At 40.6% G+C, this 23097-nt stretch overlaps 1 protein-coding gene across 37 annotated transcripts in view; it reads right to left on the bottom strand.

Moving 5' to 3' along the window:
- LOC137779604 (neurexin-1a) overlaps nucleotides 1-23097 on the bottom strand; it is a 231760-nt gene that overhangs the window by 3471 nt on the left and 205192 nt on the right. For 27 of the 37 annotated variants that reach the window (XM_068567607.1, XM_068567606.1, XM_068567628.1 and 24 more), the window contains one exon: nucleotides 9410-9497. In XM_068567607.1, the coding sequence (XP_068423708.1) occupies nucleotides 9410-9497 (88 nt within the window). The remainder of the gene's footprint in view (nucleotides 1-9409; nucleotides 9498-23097) is intronic. The other 10 variants (XM_068567610.1, XM_068567629.1, XM_068567616.1 and 7 more) reach the window with 1 other exon arrangement.

Raw genomic sequence — 23097 nt, 5'->3', positions numbered from 1 at the left:
ATGACGAGTTACTACAATATTTATCTGAATATTTGTAAATATTGATGTGAGCCAGAGTCATTCATTTAAGAAATTAGATTTTACATTTACAATGACAGGTTTCAACATTTCCCATGTAATGAATATTTTATATTTATTCAAATTAATATGACACGTTCCGTCCCTTATGTCCTATTTTGCTGTCCCACTTTCCTCACTACTTTTGTTCAAAAACATATTGGTTCCAAAAATAATTGCATTCTCCAGCTTTGATATCAAACCAGCTTAAAAAAAGAAATTTCAATTTAAAACAAGAACAATGTCTCTTCATTATTTCAATCTTTTGATCTTGGCCGGTCAGAGGGATATTTCCACACGGATAACTTTCTTCCTGAGCAACAGCTCAGTATCCATAGTAGAGCATCCATCGAGGAACTCTTCATCCAACTCGTACATCAAAAGGGAAAAGCATGGAAAACAAAATGTAGCTGCTATACCTCTCTGAGCGCGAGCAAAGAGGCTCAGAGAGCCTCTTTGTATAAAACAGGTTGTTTCTCCCTGATCCATGAAGGACAGGCAGAATGAATGAGATGATACAGCACATCCCATCCTACACACTACTTTTGTTGCAATTTCTGAATGTGGAAAGAGCACAATATAAATGCAAGACAGATCTTTGGAATTTTTTCAAATGACAGTAATACAACTGGCTTTTGCTATTCTAATTTGAAGGACTGTGACAATGCTCTTGCATGTTTTTTTCCTATTTAATAAAGGATCAAATGTACCATTCTGCAAACCATGCTAATTTGCTTTCTTTTGGGATCCATTGGCTCTTGACAATTTTCAATTGAGTAAATCTATCGTAGTGAACAAAACTTTATTTTTGTCATTGTTACATCATTACTGCTTGGAAAATAATGTGCAATCATTACACTTCCTACCACTATTACACAGTAATTATTGTTAATGTTATGATCCAGTGCCAGTGTTTACACAATAAAGAACTTTCAATGTTCGATGACACTGATGGCATCATGCTGTACTCCGCTGGATCGTTTCCACCAGTGAAGAGGGAAGTGATTGCCTATCAGTATCCCACCTTCATGTTCTGAAAGCTGTCTAGGTTATAACACAGCGCTCCTTATGTCTCTGATAGCTCTCTTTACGGTTTCTCTCTCTTGAGTCTCACTAAGTGTTGATGGCCTTTGGGATAAAGTACTTTTTTAAATTGCATTCATTTCTCTTCTTGAGCAACAATGGACACTGTTTGTGAATGGTGTAATATTAGCCAATGACCCACACCAATGGCACGTGTGATTTATCTTAGCTTAGCGCTTGTTCGTGCCATGCCTAAAGGGCATAAAAAAGTGAAAACTGCACAGGGCCAAAGTTCTCTAAGCGGTCTGCCAGGTGAAAATTTGTTGCTGGTGTTCATTGACATGTTTTCCACCATGGTTAGACTGATCAGTGGCCCAAGTATACTTCCAATGCCAGCAGACATTCAAGGGCAAGTGGAGAGTACCACTGGTGGATTGAGTGTGACTGAGCGTTGCAACAGATTAGCTCTGCTTCTGACAAGCCCACTTATCCTTGCAGACAGGTGTGAAGAATGCTCTCCCCTTGTGGGCAAAAGCCACTGGTTGCCACGGCTCTTCCCCTGCAAGTCATTGTGCGGGCATTATTGGTGAGTTACTTTCATATTTGCCATCTACCCTTTGTTCGGGGTCAAAAAAGTTGAAAGTGTAGATAACGTAGCAGGTTGATGGAGGGGAGCGCTCTCAATGTGACACTCGAGGGTTGTATATGAGACCACGGCTGGCTCTTACAGCAAGGAGACAGAGCTAGAATAGTTCAGGAGGCAGGCGGACTCAGGCTGCTATGTCAGGAGTGAGTCATGCGATAACAGAACCACAGTGCACCGTTGTTCCTTCTGTGAACCAACACTTCCAGCTCTGGGCTTTGTTATTCCCTCTCGCCTGGATCTGTTGATTGGCTCCCCACAGGCTGCGTTCGCACAGAGACTTTACAATTGGGACACCCTCAATCAACAGACCACATTGCATCGTTCCTTAGTGTAAAAAAAGAAAGAAAAAATCAAATCTTTAAGAAATCCAACACAATTTCTTAACAAAGAACGCTGAGTAGTGACCACTACTTCAAGCATAAACGCTGAATTTAGCACAATGCTGAAACACCATGTTTTGTTCAAAAGATTAGCAGTCATTACAGCTCATTAACTTGCATTTTGTCTCAGCAGAGTCTATCAAAGAGTCACCTGATGGTACATAGGGATCTCCTTTAGATTGGCTGATACACCTGACGATGCGGCCCATTTGCTACCCATGAGTGTGGCTGTGCACCCTGTCCCGCTTTGTTTCAAGATGAGTTCACACAATTAATGTGGCAGACACGAGGCCTTTGAGGAAGCCTCATAAGACTTCAGTCAAAATGCATCTGACTGTCTATTTATTAGCACTCCATCACCTCAGAATGAAGGCACATAAACTGAGAAAGAAATAGCGCCTGAAACAAGTGTTTAAAATGATGGCTGCTCTTATACTTCTCTACTCGAGCTTACCCAAGGGTAAAATTAGACATGGGGAAAATGACCTTAAAGTGGCGCCTAGCTTCATAGCAGCATAGCAGGGATGCAGTTGTGAAGCGATATAGGTAAGCTCAGTGGGGTTAACTTTTGTGTAAACCGCCAGAATAACTTTCTCTTCTCCGTCCCAGAGCGAAACTAAAATTACAGAGTCACATCGAGATCGTCATAAAATCCTTGCTGGTTTATTCACAAGGACAACAGTTAATGTTTCAGTTATTTAGTCACAAATCATTTGCTTTCACTAGTCTTTGTTGAGAATCTGCAAGGATAAATAAAGAAGCAAAGACGATCCAATCTGTGACCCTCATTTATAAATGTTTGAAAGATTTGCTGGGATAGTCAACGAGGATTACTTATCGTCACACATAGAGGCAATGACATGGACCCACATCGGTTTGGCCTCCATGTTCTGCTGAGTGCATGGTTGATATCATATTTTCTCCTAATTCTACATGGATTCTTCCTGGAAACACAAGTGTCCCTCTTGGAGATATTAGTATCAGTGCAATAGAACTCGTCATTAAAATGCCTACGCAATGCCGGATATGATTTTCCTCCTTTTTGCCTGACTTATTTTTGCCATGTGCTCTCAAGGAGAGGAATGGGATCAGAGATTTCAGACTGTCAGGCGGAATTTAAATAAATGACCCTCTTCAAAGACAATCTTTCCTCATTTGTAGCCAGCGAGAGGGTTCATTTGTTTGGTAATTTGTAACAGGGTGAGCAGTTGAAGGGGACCATGGATGAAGGAATGGAGGGGTTACTTCAGGTGTGAGTAGCGCTCGTTGAGCGTTAATGGAGCAACCCGGACTACTTAAAATATATTGAATGGAGAGACTATGATTGGCCTTTCTTTAACTGATGGTGGTAATGTGACACATTTATGGAGTGCATATGGATGATGCTTTATTGTTAATGTATGCACTCTGACAAACGTTGAGTTTAGGCAAAAACTGAAAGTTATTTTTAGTAGGACAATAATAAAAAGGAGATTTTGAACTCGGCCCTCTGCAACCTGCAATAGTTAATTAACATGAGTGGCGCATCACGCATCGTTGACAGCTTAAGAAGGTGTGGCTGTGTGATGCCTTTAGAGCGACCGCTGGCTGCGTTGGCATGCTCAATGACACGTTGCTGTTATTCAGCCAAATTATACCATCTTCTTACTTCACATATCCAGCTATAATCAAACGCTGTCAGAGCCGCCATATAGTTTGGGATCAGTCTGTAGACAGGTCACTGTATCAACTGCAGCAAAGCCAAAACACTTATTAAATCCCTCTTGCCTCTTTAATTATCTGAATGTCCTCGAGAAGTGATGAGAGCCATCCTGTACTTGTGACATGCTGGCAGCATGCCTGATGACAGCGTGCATGTGTGAGCCTGAAGTAGCTTTGCTCATGCTGATGGTGGATGAGGAACAGAGAGCTGAGTGGGCAAGTGAGAATTATTAAAAGGTGTCTGAATTAGCCCAAAGGAAGGTATGGCGCAGTTTAAGCTTTTGCCCATAGGGGCTCCACTTAAAGAGGTGAGATGAAGAAGCTTACTCAGCTTGAATGTCACATGTCTGGAGCTAGTTTCTTGATTAGATTCATAGAGTCAGGTTACATGTTACTTGGGTCTATTTTTGTGACGTATACAGTTGGTCTCTAGCGACACAGAAGCGTTTCCTGGTAAACAAGCTGAGAATTTTTCTGCAACCAAATCTAAACTACAGACTCACAATGTGGGTTATTAAAACAACAACTCTACTGTAAAATGTGTCCATGATTGTGATAGCCACTCTTTTAGTTAAAAAAAAAAAAAGTTTTTTTTTTTACTAGAGACGATTTTGCATAATGGCCGAAATAATATGGTAAGTATTCTATTTTTCTGGCTTGGAAAAAGACAGTAAGTGCCCAGATCAGAGGCCTTTCATGCTGCCACTAGACAGGGAAGTCAATTAAGAAAAATGCAGCATTAACGTACACCTTTGGAAAGCATTTCACCGATTGGTCAACTGTGAATATTTCCAAGCATCAGCTTACTTATACCATCAACATAACTGACCTTTAGCTGGGCTTCTTTTCTTGGGAAAGCAAAGTCTTTCATGCCCTACTTAGACTTATAAACCGACACATTGTGTTAGCATCAATGTCAGCACACCCAAAAGATGTGTGGTGGAAAAATAAAAATAATTGAAAATATAAATATGGTGGGATCAGTAAAGAGAAAGACTGACAGTGAGTGTGAAATCCTGTTTTCTCTCAGAACACACTTAATTTAAAATAGAATGTAGAAAGAAGACTTGGACGGCATAATCCTTACTGAAAGAGCGCAGAAAAACAAAAATGGCAGAATTCCATAAGATTATCTGCATAAATTGGCAAGGTATGCAGTAATAACAGAAATGATTTTCTGTTAAGAGCTTTTGTGATGCTTGAAGGTCATCAGTGCTGCTTGATGGGTACGAGGTCTTGTCCCATTCAATGGGCATCTAGTCTTCAGAAGGGTGTTCATTCACTGCTAGAGGCATTCTGTTGGCATGCAAGGTGCATGCCACTGTGTTCAGCAAAGGAGGGAATGAACACACACAGAGCTCCAGCTGGGTATGATTGAATAACCTATTAAATGTGGGCAGTGACCTCTTAAGCCAGAACAGTGCTCTTAATGTTTCATTAATCTCACAGCTACTTTTAAAACAATAATTTACTCTAATTTATCCCCCTCTGGCTGGGTGCATTCCAGTCATTGCCATCAGGTTAAAGAAAGTATTAATTTGCAGTTTGATTTATTGGTTTACTCTATGTATTGTGTTTGCCCACCCATAAATTAAATCTATTAAACCAAATGTCAACCACATTAGTAGCTGCTACAGTTATGTCACTGCAGAAGGTTTGAGGACAGAGAAAAATGAAAGAGCATAGAATGAAGAGGAAACTAGAGATGATTAACCTAATAATATCTTAGTCCTTTTATTCACAGCTCCAGTAGTCTTTCCCAGTAGATTGCCCGTAGGCAGGTTAAGGTGAAATGTAGAGACGAGATACTGCTGGTGTGTACTTGCATATGAAACAGAGCTCATTTCTTTAATACATATTACATAATTAATGATGGCTCAATGGTGGAAAAGGTGGAAACCAATTAAAGATACATTTCCAGCGGATGCGTACAATGGTATTTTAGGGAACATAGTTTGCCTTCAGTGTATTGTGTATTCTGAAAAAGAATGAACTGTATTTATTGAAATAAGACATTTTGAACTTTTGCTATGGATACGAGCATAAAGCAAAACAACAAGGGAGTGGTTTGATATTTTGATAAATACTCTCTGGAAACAGCTAGTTGCAGCTAAAATGGGAAAATTCTGTCTTTACACTTTGTTTTTTGGACAGATTAAACAATTGTAAAATAATACATCAATCAGTGAGCGCTACAGGTGCTGTTAGAGATATTTTGTAACCAGGTTAGCCGTCTCCAGTATTTATGCGTAACTAAACCAACAGGGCCACATTTGGACACAATTGGTCTGGCAATCGTACTGTGAATAGAAACTATTGCACATGAAAAGAAGAAGTCAAATAATTACATTCACAGTATAAATGATGAAATTCATACTGTTTACAATACCATATTGCAACAAAATAGTGTTATCAAATTGATCAGATTTGCTGACTAAAATTTGACCGATTTGAAGAAATAAGGATGGCTAGCAGCAAGAACACTCAGGAGAAACCCCAAATGATGGGGAACAAAGGCGGTTGCAGGGTAACCTTGGATTTGGGTCACTGTGCAGCAGCTGCCCTCCATCAATGGCCTGCATGACGCCAATGAAATGAAGCAGGCCGGTAAGAGACATCCGTTCCAGCTGACCCCATGCAGCTCGACAACAACCTGTTCCATTAACTTTCAGCACGAAAACTGAGGTTGGTACTTGAAAATCAGCACCAAGCACCATCTTGACAGACATCTAATCAGGCTATTTTCACACAACTCAGCAATTTTCTCCAGATGATTGGCCAACACTTTACTTTGGCCTTTAAATGAACACTTTTTTTTTGTGGAAAAGGATACTTTTATGCTAAATGTCCAGATTTATATAGTGTTTCTTAAACATCAGACTAGAACCTAAAAGGCATATTACTTCCCTTGTTACCATTCTGTCTCAGGTGAGATCATATGGGAACTCATGCAGTTTACACATTTTACTTTCCTTCCCAATTTCCACAATAGCCATCACAAAGACAGAGGCCCTAATGGGTGTCTGAATTTATGGTCACAGTGAAATTCAGTTCGCACAGCCCTGATGCTTCCTTCATGCACACTCCATCATTACAGATCCTCTTTTACAGATCAGATGTGTTGCAGAATCATGGGTCTGTGTATCCCTCCGTGGTTTCCTGAACCGGGTTGTGTGGGGGGTGGGGATTCAATTTGCTGCAGTATGATCTAATCTGAGTCCTGCCGGGTGATAAGCTCTGCTGGTACCACCGGCTTTCTATGGTTTCCGGGGGTAAGAGAAATAAAGCATGGCAATAAGTAAGTTTACCCAATTGATGTCACTCAACTGCTGATAGGGACTGCTGTGGGACTCCAGGTGATACATGGGATGATCTAGAGTTGACCTTGGGCCACAGATAGCTCACATAATAGTCTGCTTCAAAGCCCACCTCTAGGAATCACTTATGCAGCAACATTATTATACGGTATTACATGTTCTGTGAAGTCTGAGCACAAGGTTGAGAGAAACAGAGATATCGAGATGGGGCACGTCTGTCATCTGCTTTTGAGTCAATGTGTTTGCTGCAAAACTACATATTTGTGTCATTAGAAGGATTTGGCTGAACAGTAATATGAGAAAGTGGTCCCTTTATCAGCGACAGTGGATCCAGTTCTTTATGTATAGTAAACCCGTCTGCGATGTGGTGAGTGCTTGGCAGAGCGTGTGAATCGTTCTGAATGTAGATATTAATCAGCAAACGGTGTTAGACAGCTGCCACCCTGGGAGCCCACAGCTCTGGTGTCAAATCCCCTTCAGTGATCACAGAAGGAGAGGGATACTTTGCTCGGGGAGTGTGCGTCCCTGAGCATCACACAGTTCGCGACTGATGTTTTGGCAGATGCCCTTGTCAAAAAATATCATAATGTAAGCTGCTAGTGTGAATCAATGCGCACACCAATCTCCTGTGCATGGCATTTGACAGAGTTAGCAGATGTGCATTGGAAGCACCTATTGTAATGCTGCACAGTGGGAATATCACTCTAATGTGCACTATGAGGGTTAGCAAAAGCGATCTTGCTAGTGGAAAGCCAAAGGAACAGGAAGAGAGACAGACTAGAAAGTTGATAGTCTTTGCTGTGGGGCAGACATTAATTTAGTGGAGATTTTATGACCACATACTGATCGATAGCACATCGAGATGGAGTGGGGGGCCTTGGGTCTGGATTTAATTGTTCTTTGTGCGTCTCATCACTTCAAAATGCATTTGAAAATCCTTCTATTCAAAGGCGGGAGCAAGGGTTAGACTTAATTGCCTTCCGTGTGTGGCAAGGTAAGAGATTAAAAGTTTGGCAGCATTGCAGGGAACAGACGGATATACAATCCCAATTTGTCAGAGTAAAGCTAATAATAACCGGCGGAACAGGGAGTGCTTCCTTTTGTTCCCACACACAATAACAACTAGAGACCAAAAAAAATATTTGTATTTAATGAAGAGAGACACCTGATAAATGCCGCAATCATAAACTAAAAGGTATATCATGTGCAGCTGCCATGAACAATAGTAAGGAAATAGGAAACAACAGGATGGACTCCCACTGCTCGCTGTGAAACGTAATTAACAGTGGAAACCCTCTACACACTTGTGCAAATCAGCCTTCACACACTCTCTGGGTTTACCCTCACGCATCGGAGTCATGTGGGTCTGACAATTACAACTGTGCGTTGTTCTGTCTTTGTGAGAACTTATCTGTTTGTGCATTAGAAAATGCTGTGTGCTGAACGATGACAAAATAGGTGCACAATTAATCAGTGTACGAACTGAAAATTTGAATTTTATGACAGAAATAATTTAACACTTTCGGACATGCATTTTGTGGTTTATATTTTTGTTGTTAAATAAAAATATTGTGAAGAGGTTTGATATATCTAAGTTGTAACTTATTTTAGAACCAACTGCCAGTTAGCTTAGCTTAGCATAAAGACTGGGACCAAGGGAAACAAAAATAAACCAATTAAAAAAAAGATAAATTATTATGAAGTCAATAAATAATAATTCATTAATTATTGAGCTTCAGAGGTGGTAGTGAGTGGATTTCATTATTTTTAATAGAACAAGAAAAGATGGCCCGTTTCCAATACCTATGTTAAGCTAAGCTAACCGGCTACCGACTGTAGCTTTATAACTAGTGCACACTATGTCGATCTTATCTATAGCTCATCAAGAAAGCAAACGTTTTGACCTATTTCTTTAAGCGATTGCAGTTAAAACGTAAGCCCAGCTGACCTATGTTCAGATAGTCCATTGCAGCCGAAGGCTTTTCAGACGGAAAGTTTTACTGCATTTATACTTTCTGCTCCTGTACATTGAAATATAAGAACCAGTCATATCGTACTCAATGGCAGAATGGAAGCTTCCCAGACCGACCTAATGGACAGCCTCTGGCTTGCTGTACAAGAAGAGAAACTCTGCCTCTGAGAAGAGTTCAAGCTCGAACTAAAGCTCCACTCTGCTCATTTAAACAGTGTGTGTTAGCCTAGAAAGTCTTGGTGGGGGCGGACTATGACACACAGAGACACAGTGACACACCCAGAGAGAAGTAGAATAAAAAGAGATGACTAACCTAACCCACCTGAGCTCGGCTCACAGGGATCAATGTCTTCATCATCGCTCGGACACTCGGCTGATGCCACCAGCAAGTCGTCGGTAGTCTGAGAAGAGAGAAGCACACAGTGGAGTGGTGAGGGCATGAAATACTTATCTGCATCAACAGGGTAAGATGGCTCCCACTCAGAGCTACCAGTAGTGGGGTTTCCAGAGGGTTAGGTTAAGGACAACGAGGCAGATGAGATGTGAATCCAGACAGCTACACTGTGTGGCTGCTGGATTTAGCTGTCAGCACGGTCACACGCTGTCGTGCGCTGCAGCAGCTGCTGCGCTGCTTTCCAGGCAACGCTATCCTTACAGAAATAAGATCTGATTACCGAGGAACAGTGGAGGCTAAAGTTCACAGCACAATTGTCAACTTGCATGCTCAGTTTGTGCAGCAGAAAGTGGCTTTGCATAGCCCCTCAACGGATAGTTAAGAGCCATCACAACACACCTCTGACATTTAGAGGACAAGCAGCCGTGAAGCCTTAAAGAAAGAGATTGGAAAACAAAGGGCAGAGCAGCAGAGGTTTAATCAATATTTTTTTCCTTCTCATTTCTTTCAATGTGAGTCAGTATCTCTTTGACAAAATGACCGTAAACCAAAATCATTGCATATCCTGTACAGAAGCGCTTCATTATTCACAGCAAAATCCATTTTAGGCTATTTTCAATGCACGTCATCACCCAACCAACACGACTCATTTTAACTTCTTCAAAAATGGGAAAGGGCAAACAAAGGATCGGGGAAAAAGTATACTGTTAAAACATTATACTGCAATGTTCTTTTATAGTCTCGCTTCGGGCCATTTGATCAACTCTGCGTTAAAGGTCATTTAATTTAAGCATGCCAGCCTATTCAGGGCCGGGTTAGATTTTGGGTTACGGAGCGCTGCTAAGCAGAATAACCTGCTGCTATACATTTAGCCTTGCACCTCTACTTACCCTGTTTGCACTAATATTTTAAAACTTAAAATGCAAAACTGACCTATATATTGCACTTACATTGTCATACTCTCTGGTGTGGATGTGTATGGAAGTCACAGTGAGAAATGCATCAGGCCCCAAAATTGAAGATGGACCTGAGGTTTTATTTAATTTGTGCCATTATTTCACTGATGTTTGACTGTGCATCAAACTATATCTGCAAGTTGGATTAGTATTGACTCATCTTAAGGAAATTAAAGGAGATGTCATTTGCTTAACATCCATTTGGCTTCATATAATGCAATTTTATTGTGACTAACATCATTTGGACATTCTGGACACGGACCAACATCATCTTTACATAATAGACCGGAAAATGATAGATCAAACCCATTAAGGGAGTTGTGGCGGAGGGCTGTTTTTGGTGCATCTGTGCTGGGTGAGGCCCGGGGAAGCCGTCCAAATGTATATTTAATTTGCTGTGCATGAGGCTGATATACAGTGTCGGCCATCCAGATGGCAAAACCGCCGGATCCTGGAGTGCCACATCCATCACTTCAGCCTTGTGATTTGTTTTTCCTGGCGGGAGATCTTGACACTCTGCACTCACTGGCAAAGGTACGGGAATCAAGTAATCAATACTCCCTCTCTCTTCTTCCCACCTTACCACTCTCAATTTCTCTCTCTCTTTCTCTCCTTTCAACTGTGTCCTTCAGATTTACTTGGAAGCAGAGAAGAGAAAGCAATGAGATGTGGGTATACTAGATGTAGGTTAACTCCCTACAGAATAACCTGAGCGGAGGTGTATGCCCATTCATATTTACATGTTTCTGTTTCCTCATTCAGGTCAAACCGCAACAGCCTGAGGCCTTAAACTCCATATTTGTTTATCTCTTTCACAGAGAATCTTTGATTTAACAATGAAACGTCCAAGAAATGAGTTCATTTTTATGAGATGAGTCTGCATTTTAAAGCTAATTTTCAATCCTGCAGAAAATCTGCCCTTTCAAAATCATCATTATACAGACATACAGTAATAACTGAAAGGAACTGAAATCTGTCATTGCACCATGATTGACATTTTTAAATAAGTGACAGGGAGCCATGATGTATACTTTCATAGCACCGCCATAAAAAAAATAATTTCACCCTTTCAAGGACAATGGCTGTGTGTAGTTCTGTGTAAGTGAAGCTCAATTGTGCCTGTAAGCCACTTCTAAATCCAATTCTTCTGTGATCTTATCAAAATATCAACCCTATGCTTTACTTTTAAATTAATCTTGTGTGTATGGTAGATGTAAGCCTCTGAATCAACACTAAAATGAATTCACATTTTACTAGGCATCTGTCTGCCAGCCAGGATTAGTGTGTCGGTCAACATTTTGATGTGGTCATGACCTGGTTGGAATCCAATAACATTACCAATTCATGGTGTCCTCCTCCAATGCTTGACTTCTTTTTCACCCGTGACAATTCAATGTGGGCTATGTGACGGGCTTAGCATGCAATTTAGCCACTGTGATGAAAACTGACATGGTAACTTGGGTGGGATGTCTGGAAAGGACACTGGAATCTTTGGATATCTTTTATTAAAGGAGAAAAACATGGCCTATGCATGGGGTGATTTCAGCACTGTGATTTCGAAATAAAAACAAAAGAGGTTTCCTGATCTAAATGTCACCATTTTCTTACGTTTTCCAGGAATACTTTACGTGTCTGGGAGAGTTCATTAACTCAGCAGAGTCAAGCTTACTGATGTGTAGAGCATCATGCCCACAGGAAAGATGCTCCAATAGATAAGCGAATAAACAAGATGTACCTGTAGTTCATTTTATGAAGGTACTTCTAAAATGCTAAAAGCAAAGGCCCTGGGCTTGCGATGCATCATTAATCTAGCGGTAAAGTGCTGAAGCCATGGTGAACCTAAAGCACAGCTCATTTATCTGCCCGCTCAGAGCAGCACAGAGCAGAGTAGTATGAGATGTACTGAGAAAACCTGGGAAGACAGTTGGAGTATGGAACACACAATATGGCAGAAAAAGGGGTCCTGGAGAGAGAAACCTACTTTTACTGTTTATATAACACAAATTAATTTGTTCAAGTAGAGTCATTTTACACGTGTTAGGTGTCAGGGCAGTTTTATAAACAAACACAAGAAAAGTTAAATACATCTTGCTTGACTATTTAGCGGAGTACAGTTATTGGCTGACCTCGGCTCTTGCACTGATTGAACCATCAATGGAGATGTGGACCAGGAAATTCCAACCCGACTCAGCCAAAGGCATCCTGGTGCGTTCTTTAGCAGTGTCATGGTGGTTTTCGATCTCTGACGATTGATAATAGTCCTCCTTAATGAGAAGTCCGTGGTCTACATGCATGCTCACTAAAGCTTAGTCAGCGGTGTCATTCTGCCAGACAATAAGTTATCTCTAACCCCGCAAACACTTTTCTGTTCCCCACCAATGCTACTACTACACAGTGTCTAATGCCACATTCTAATATCTACAGTATGGCAACTTGACTGTAACGCTCTATATTTGTACACTTTTCCCCTGAATGCCCGTTTTCCCCTGTAAATCCTCGTAGGGAGAGGAAGGGAGGGCTGCTCTTCAGAGAGGAGGCTGTGTGCTGCTAACCCAGAGCTCAAGAGCAAGAGACACCTTCTCTGTGATAACCTGTCGGCATGTCTCTAAGGAGAGCCGTGGGTTTTCACATTGTTTTCTCTCTGGTCTAATTTGATGAATGCTCTCTGGCACACAACATGTCTCTTTGGAGACGAGCTGAAAGTCAGGAGGACACTGAAGGCATCTGAAGGGTTTATCCAAACCATGCCTCTGCTGTCCCGGTAATGTATTCCACTGAGGATGCATGCGGTTTTCTTTTTCCTCTCTCCTTTTGTCCCCCCTCCCTCTTATAAGCCCTGTTTTTGTCCAATATAAGCCCTTGCTTTACAAATCTCTTTTTCTTTCTTGTTATATAGCTAATATGTAACAATAATACAATGTATGTTGTTTGACTCAATGTCTGTATTCTGTTGCTTATCAAGACTTTGTGTAAATCATAATACTTTTTCAGAATGCCAAAAATGCTGTGCAGTCAATTCTGGGTTGATTGAAAAACTCAAACAGGAAATGGCTTTGCTCCACACTTTCACAACTCATAAAACACCTTCCTGTTTACTAAACTACAAGCAGACCTGCAGATTCTGCCACATAACTTATCTTTCTCTGCATCTGATCCATCATTTCCACAACTCATACGTTTACATAGTTATAATATGAAGAACGTTGCCGATCACAGTGTATGTAATTATATTTTATTCATATCCAACTTTAAATGGAGCAGGTTTTAGAATTATTTTGTGTACGAAAAATGGATTTGTTGGAATAGTATTGCTTCATTAATAATGATGCTGAGAATATCTATTGGAAATATTTTGTATTTTGTGTTAGAAAGTACTTTTCTGTCAGAAAAAATGAAATCGCAAATAAAAAGCAGAGCATTATATTACAATGCCAGGAAAAAAAATATTAATTGCGACAATATTGTTTGATGCTCTTCTTGATATTATACTTTTTTAATAAAACAAAAAAGGAAATCTCATGATAATCCTGGATAAATCATATCAAGGTTTCACTCAGGGCTCCAACACCAAAGGTGTTACTCATATCTCGTCTCATTACATTACTTTTTATTTAGCTGACGCTTTTATCCAAAACGACTTACATTTTTGCTCTATACACCGTAGACACAGCAATGGGGAGCAATTCAGGGTTTAGTTAAGTTAACGCCGAGGACTACCAGAGCATGGGCTCTAACCACCGATCTTCTGATTGAAAGACGGGCATGCTAACCGCTGAGTCACAGTCGTATCCCACAAGTCTCTCGTTGGCCATTGAAGCCAAAGCTCCAAATGCCTCTAAAAGCAGAGGAATCGGCCTTCCTTATGTTCCTGTGCGAACCGTGGGCCATTGTTTCTCATGCTGACTCTGATTTACGATAGTGGCCCCACTAGTGTCCAGATCTGACCACAGTTGTAGTCCACACAGACTAATTGGGAGGAGTTTGTTGTCCTAAACCTCACTCTTGCAACAACACCTCATTAGAGCACCCGCATGAGAGAGAGGGAGAGGGAGGGAGGCTGTTGGACGGCGTATAGAGCGGCACATGGTTAGACACGGCATGCATCTACACATGGCAGCTATCACACTGCAGGAGCAGCTCTTATCAGAACGCCTGATGACATCCAAGTATCTAACTTAGCACGCTGGAACTAGGTCGATGTTGATGAATAATTTAGTCCCAGATGCTCAATAGATTCCAACTGAATAATGAAGGCGTGTGGGCCTTTAAGATGGAGTTCAGCTCAGTGTATTGCCTGGCCTTCGCCCACTCTCTTCCTGCTGCTGGTCTGCTAAGCTGTCAACATCATGGACTCAGACAGACACAGACTACAGCAAGGCTGAAAGACAATGGAGTGACGTTATTGCTATCACAGCACAGCTGTGCAGCATACAATGAATGGTTTGTATTTATTCATGTGTAAAAAACTTCTGAGACATTTTGTATTATCTTGGCTTTTTTACAATGAAACAAAAGCTCTGATGTGGGGCTTCACGGTGGTACAACAGATTGCCACTGAGAGTGAGTGAGTAGGGAATAGGGGACAACCAGCTGGGTAAAAATGGTGTCCAACTCTCTGCCGTTACCTCGCTGAAGAGGGTTTACATCCGATTCTATGATTCTCAGCAATTGGATCAACAAAGCATTAAAACAGGAAAAGAGTAGTTGCTCTTTTCCTGTTTTAATGCTTTGTTGATCCATTTCATTATTTTTCCCAGAAAGTGAATAGAGATGTTACTGAAATATTGTCAACTGAGTGTTTCTGAGCACTGCACTAATCTCTTCTCATAGAAAATACAGTCCTGTAGTCTTGCACCGACAAATTATGTTGAAAATCCCTCACGTCTGAACGTCACACACCTTTGACCTTTTTGAAAGTGTTGTGCTGCTATTACTTATGGAGAAGAAAAATAACTACAAATATATAATAGGCACAGTTGAGAGCAACTAGAAAGTTTTGTTAGCATAAGCCGACTTTAAAACACTGAAACTATGATTTGTTGATAAACAAACTGTTCTGCCCACAACAATCCTGACTTATGTGACTCCAACAACATCAATTGGGAAAAAAAAGCATAACCACCATCTTTATTCTTCAATGCTGTCAGTAATTAGCTGAGGCATATGAGCAGACCAATGAGGGCCTTCTGCAGGTAGTGTGATTCTTCAGTGCACATGAGAATTCATGTTAAAAAAGATGCAGACATTTCTCAAAGGCAATTAACTCAGAGTAATTGGTATCTCCTCCTTTCTGTTTATGTTTCTTTTTTTCTGCTTGTGTATGCCATAGCGTTAAACTGGCCGTGGTGGACATCTGTTTTCTCTTGCTAAGTTATGAGCCACTGTCCCTTTTGGGAGAAAGGCTTTGCTTTATTTAAAACGAAGCAGATGTTGCTGCAACTGGACCCCAGGCAGAGTATCAGAGTGTCATTAAAAAAAGAATGGACGGAGGCTCTCCATCTCCTCCCTTGGTACCCACATGTTCCTGTCTTGCCATACATCTTCCTCAAGGCTTAAGTCACTGCTCCCCAGACAGTCTAACAAGGTGCTGGGAGGCAACTCCACACACCTGGTACACTCACAGCGCACAGTGTGGAAACATACAGCCATAGCTTCACACAGAAACACACACATACCAACTGGTAATGAATGATATTTCATTTTTCTTAAATGTCAAACAGTTTGGTGGATTCAATATATCCAGAAACAGTTATTTGTTAATGTGTATGTCCTCAACAGAGCAATGGATTTAAATATTACTGAGGTGTGTGAGGGTTGTTGCTAATGCAACTGTGTGATGATGCTTTTCTTATAGTGGGAGCAAAGTTAGTAAGTAATCAATACAGTAAAAACGTCCAGATTTTGTGTTTAACGATGAAAAATAATTGAACAAAAAGGCTTTAGAATGAGTGAGCAGTGACAGGGCAATTGCTGGTTTGGTGCACAGGCCCAGAAAAGCTATCCCGTGAGAAATGAAAGGCTGCCTTTGAGAGAGCGACACAAAGGGACAGGTAGGGTGTAATGTAGAAGTGTAAAGGTGTACTGTACAAGTGGGTATGGATGAGGTAAATAGAGAGCTGCTTCTAAATGTACACATGCCTGTGCCCTCATTAATTGTGGTCGCTCTGTGGGACCTAAAACTCTGCTGTGTGAGGACTTCTTTTAATGTGGCTGCTTCAAGGCACTGCTGCGCCACTTTGTAGATGTTTCTTGAGTCCCCACCGCTCTCAACTTACTTTCCAGGAACAGTCATCCGCATGGCCTTAATAAAAAGTCAACACTTAGCAAAGTGTGTGATGCGGCTCAGGCACCGAGGTAACCAGGAAAGATGTCTGGTTGCGTGGGAGGAAACACAATCCATTTCCCAGTCAGTGCCTGCGTCAAACTATCACCATGTCACTCACTGACTCAGAGTGAACCATGTGTGAAGACCGGTGCCCAATTCCACCCCTCATACAACCCGAGACTCAAGACATTCTGTGCCACTAATGACACAGTTGATATTTTGATTTCTAATTAAGCAGGGGGCTTTTTATGTATTACGGGGGACATATAAATAATATACACACAATATGGACGAGTGCCTGTAGACACCTCACAGCGCAGAGAGAGCACATTGAGCGGCTGCCATGTAAGATACAGCTTCAAGCAGATTACACAGGAGAAGGCTGGATGCCTTCTGCTAGCGACATGCTCTAAATGATAAAATCTTAATATGAAATTCATAACACTATCTGCCTCCATCTACCTCCTACGCTACCCCCTCTTGTTCTCTCATTTCTTTTTCTCTTTCCTATGCGTAAACACGGCTCCATAGAAGTATATTACATGGTCGACTATGTCCCTCCCCTTTACCCCCGCTTTCACACTTCTCAGATAAATGAAATCTGTCTGCATTGAAGCATTTTCCCCTCTGGATGTCCTGATATTTTCCTTATCTGAAATCGAATCTGGTGCTCTGTGCACGTCTGTAGCTCGCCTTGGTAGTAATCTGGCCTGAGAGCAGAGAACTGCCCTGCAGGAATATCATACACTAAGGATAAGCTAGCGAGTGAGGGAGGAATAACAATTACCAGAGAATGGCTTGTAATCATGGCGCTTTCCATCTAAATGCTAACATACATCACATTTGTCATTTTGGGGAAACTGTTCAGTTCATTCCAAAGTGACGATGAAATTCTTCATATTCTTGTTCCTTTCCCTCAAAATCTAAAAATAGCTGACAAATATAGGCATACATCTGTGTGTGTTTTGGGAAAGAGAGCGGCGGAAGCAAGATATGTGCAGCTTGGCCACAAATCACTGTCTTCCTGACTTCACCTGCGTCTTGACATGCAGTCCCAGTCCCTCATCAGGTGACAGCAACAAATTTGTCAACTTAATATAGATGCCATCACTGCTGAGATGAATGTAAGCGGGTCTCAGTCCCGTGAGTAACGTTTGCAAAAACATGACATGAGAAAAAAGGAAGAGAAGTCTTGCCCTACAACAGCAGACCAGGTCACCTTTGGCTCCCACAGAGCGTCTTCATAATCACATTTCTGTCCTCCATGCAATGATATTAAGAGGAGACTTCACAAAAGACACAGTATTACATTTCAGGGCGGAAATCTAAAATTGTAGTAGTACAAATTCTCTATTGCCAAGCAAAATAAATTGTTCCTCACCAATCCATTCCTGTGGCAGTGTTGTAATGTAAGCCTAGAGTCGTTTGACTGGATCGGCTCTTAATTATTTATAGATAGTTTATTATTATTTTTTGACTTGTCATTCAACTTTTGATTTTATCTTATTTATCCTCAAAGGAATTCACTGATATTTTGTGAAAATATTCTTATTTGGTCTCCCGCCAAGAGTTTGAGGAGAACATTGATGCCACTTCGGTCCATGTCTGTATGCTGAATATGAAGATAGAGCCAGCAGCCATTTGGCTTAACTTTGCATAACGACTGGAAACTGGGAGAAACAGCTAACTTGGCTGTTTGAAGATAACTAAATTCACTTACCATTTACATTTTATCTTGACTTTTGTTTTTTTTCCTTTTTACAGATATATTTGTACTGATTAAAACAAGTAAATGTGTTAATTAGTGAACATTGTTATCTTTGAACAGAGCCAAGCTAGCAGGTTCCCGTCTTTGTGCTAAGCTAAGCCTATGGAGAAAGAGAAAGAGAGAACATATTTCCCAAAATGTCTACCTATTCATTTCAACAAAGTTAGATTCAAATTGTAAGCACTCGTTGCCTTGATTATGTTACATTCTTTGCCGACGTCATTTGTCCGTTACTCTCTTCTCTCGTCCACTTGCCTAACAAACAAACTAGCTTCATTTGCTGGCATGCGGATGTCTTTATTTCATTTCTGTACCTCCTGGAATGTGTTTTACCTTAATTTAATTGGCGTGGCAATGACATTACTGTATATTATCCCCGCCTTCCATCCCTGAAATTGCCTTTGTTGCACTCGATCTGGTGTTCAACATCAGAAGACGGCTGCCATCTTGGTATGTGTACAGTACGATCTTAATCTCAGCTGGAGACTCAGTTGCCACACTTGTATGCAACTCCAGATACACAAAATTAGATAGATGAGTGTAGATTTACACTCTATGTCTTCCAATTCATAATGTTCCTCGCAACCAAATACATTTTTTACAACTGAAGGGATAGATAAAGAGTTTTATCCAAAGATAAAACAAGACTATAATGTCAGTTTTGGTGAGAACTCAAGTCATACATTTGACAGGCATTGCTTGTATCACAAATAAAGGTGCTTTTAGATGCATAAGCCTCTGTCAGTTTATGCCTGACACTTTCTATTTTATCTGATGTTCAACAGTTGGGCCAGGACTATTTTGTTCTTCTACAAATCATACTGTACAAGCAAATGTCCTGAGAGACAACAATATGGTCGATAAAACATGCTGTAAAGCTGTAAGTGTCTCCTCTACGCACAATCCAACACATTATGAAATAGAGACAACATTCACACTGCGTAGGTTTCATTTTTGTCATCCAAACAGACTTGGTGGGACGATCAGTCCTCTGTAAGGCTGCCAGTAGTGCACAACCTGCAGAAGCAAAGATGCTTCTTTGTTGACTATCTTAATAACAGCAATATGAAGTACTTGGCTGTAACAATTTTAGAAACCTTTAAATCAAGCAAACAGGAAACAAAGTACCACACGAGGACAAGGCTTCCCGGGGCCTTAAGCAGGCTATTTTTCAATTACTGTACCTTCTGCAGACGAGCTTGTCTCTGCTGTTGGCTATCAAAAAAGTGCAAAAAGAAACATTCAACAAATGTGAACGCATGTCAACACACACTGGCATGCATGTGTTCAACCCCTGCCAAGGTGGACTGGATCAACGAGTCACATGACCTCCATGTGTACAACACGGTGTTGAAGGGCAGCTTCCATAATGGCCCCCGGTGAGGCTTAGATGATGGATATGGTCTGTCGCTGGGAGTGAACGGCGCAGCCTGGGGCCACTGTGGGGCCACCGTGGGTCTGTGGCATTGCCTTCTCTGCCATCTGTCAGCACTGGGTGGGCATAAACGCATGACTTGGGCCCGGGGCCGTACACACCAGGAACACCTTCAACAGAACACACCTCACTTCAGGGACAAGGTGGGGAGGTCAGCGAGACAGACGAGTGCTGCACTGGAGTGCTGTCTGTCTACATATCCTGCATTTGAACACGTTTCTGCGCTTATCCAATGATGGTTACACATGAATACTGTTTTTTTTTAGTTTCTGCGGCTTGGAAAGGGAGTGACACCAGACCTTATTGTGACGGAATATGATTACATTAAGACCAAAAACACAATAGTGCATCCATCAGTGAAGCAAGCCATTTGATAGAAAATGCCGTTTTTTCCCTCAAGCTTAGAGCATCTCAGTAGCATGATGGTCAATCCCATACTTCTGCATTGCAGGAGAAATCTTATCCTGAGGATGTTTTCTTTCTGTGAATAATTGAAAGCACCACAACCTCACAGGGCACCGACACTCCAAGCTAAACACTGCAGTCAGTGAGACACCTAGATTTACTATCCTGAGTGGAATGGGACTCATCAAACATCATGAATCCTTCTCCCCGTTAATGTGGATCATTATGTGTTTCCTTAGTAACCTCTCTGTTAGTCGTGCATGTGACCGGTTTCAAATTGGTGAGCATACAGAGGTAGAAATTAGAAAACAAAAGTAAGTGTGTCTGCTTTTCATCTGACATCTATTCCTTTGAATACAAATAGGAGACGAGAGAGAGAAAAAAAAACAATAATCTCTGCAAATCAATTAATTTCTCATTTAGCTCTACTTGGTGCAGGCATGAATATTAAAATCTGGCTCAGATTTGAACTGATTGGATGTTGTTATCATGTGAAATATGAAAATGAGGTAGGGTCCGGCTGATCTGAAAGTAATGCTAACTGTGTTAAATGTTTGGTAATTCTTCAGAGGAGCACTTCTTTGATTCAAAATGTTTTACTGTTTCTTTTTTTCTGTAATGTTTTTCTGTTTAACAATATGTCATCACATTTCATTCAAGTGAATTCAAGCAAAATATTTTCATGAACTGCAAAAGAAGGAAACAAAAACGAAGAGGATAAAAAGACATGAAGAATAGTTTTATATTTGACTTTTCAAAACCGCAATTTCCCTTTTTTCATGACAATTTAATTCCAGAGGGATTGGGGTCCAGGTGGGTTATTACCACATCTGTGGAAGATAGTCTGGGCAGACTCTGCATTTCATTTAACTGTCAGCTGAGTTTGTTGGTGGACAAATAGAATACCATTTACCTTCAACAGCCTGGTATTTTCTCCGTCTCTCTGACTTTCAACAAAAAGCAATAAAAGCTGTCCTTCACAGAATTCAGCAGTCAGAATGGTGAGCACTGTATGCGAGTTGTGATCACAACGCTGACACCAGCACAAACACAGATGGGTACAACTCCTAATCCCATAAAACAAACAAACAAAGTAAACCCATGCTTTTTATTCTTAAATAAAATTAGCAGGAACCTTTATCTTAACTGCCAGCTATTCAGAACACAGTTCTACCTTTCTTGTTAAATGCTTGCGTTTCTTTCATTACTTGACAAGAAAAGGGCCTTTTGAATAGTTATTAATATGCCTGTCAATCAAAAATAACTTAATGCACTATTGTGAGCAATTTGTGTATTCAAATCTTGGTCAAGCTTAACTGAAATGTAAGGAATCTGGTGATTGTTTGGTCTGGGCCAAAAGACAAAACCAAAATGGTTTATCTTAATTATCTATATCTTTATTAAATACAAGAGTATGCAAGCAACATTATGTACTGAAGAATACATTTAAAATATCTATGGAATGAATATGTAACATACATAGGCCATATGAAGACATTAGACTGACTTATAATGGCGGATGTTGGATAGTGCGTTCGCTGTTTGATTTCACAATGACCTTCGGGTAGCATTGGTATTCCCAGAATCCTGTATGGTTTCCTGTAGTGGTATTGAGTCATTATTTCCAGGAGGTAGTGGGGCAGTGTGACCAATCACTTATTTTCTATATCTTATTTTCTCTTGAAAAGAGAAAAGCTTAAAAATGATTGTGTCGCTTTTCTATCTTTTGATTCAGAAGGAAATAGAGCAGCCACTTGGTTTGACTGTATGGAGTAGAGAGAGAGCTGGTCACTGGGTTGGTCTCTTTATGCTCCATTCTGTCAAACACCTACTGCAGGTGGGGCTCCTCAATGAACTTCATGCTACTGACGTTTAAGTCTTCACATGTAAATGTAATAGAAAATATCCATTGGCACCATATTTTCTCTTTCATAGTTTTCTCTTTAACATCATAACTGCTCTCGACTACCAAAAAGAGCATGAACATGACAACATTGGCCTCTATGTCTCCTTTTCAGTGAAACACAGTGGAAAACAATGCATAACCTGAAAAAAAGAGTACTACTTACAAGTTTAGGGTATGGGAAGCTAGTGAAAAGGACTACAAAAGAATTAGTGCAGATGAAAATATAACTTAATTTAATTTAAATTTCTGTTTAATCATAAGTGACTTCAAACAGGCTTTTCATAGCAATTGACTGTACATCTATGGACGTTTAAATTCAATTGCAACAGGTAGAACATTAATCTGCAGGATTTGGCTTTCTGGATGGTGGTTTTAGATACTTGGTTTAGACGATGTTGACTTGCTCATATTCAAAGTGTTGACAGTAGATCATGTATCTAAAATGAATAAAGACTGAATCATCCTTAAGATCACATCCAAGTATAATATCATGTAACACAATGTAAGAACCTGCAATGCAGTTGCCTGAGTAGTGCCTAATACCCAAGTTAAGTCTCAGGTCTGAGTATCGATGCATGCAGGATTAGTATTAAATCTAGGCTGTGCAGATTTATTGCAGATTAAGCTTGTAAAACAATAATCCCTACTGGTATCAAGACAATCACAACAATGCCTGAAGGTAATAGCAGATAGAAAAAAAAAGAAAAACAGTGCATGGATGATAATAAAAGAAGAGAAGCTGCAAACTGAGCAGTTATTGGATACTAAGTTGCAGAAGATTTTTCACCACAAGATTACTGTGACACTAAGTT

This window comes from Clinocottus analis, unplaced genomic scaffold (genome assembly GCF_023055335.1).
Source record: "Clinocottus analis isolate CAN_PGR_092001 unplaced genomic scaffold, fCliAna1.0.p SCAF_8, whole genome shotgun sequence".
Classification (NCBI taxonomy): Eukaryota; Metazoa; Chordata; class Actinopteri; order Perciformes; family Cottidae; genus Clinocottus; species Clinocottus analis.
Note: the sequence above shows the minus strand (reverse complement) of the source record. Positions and strands in the feature narration are given on the sequence as shown.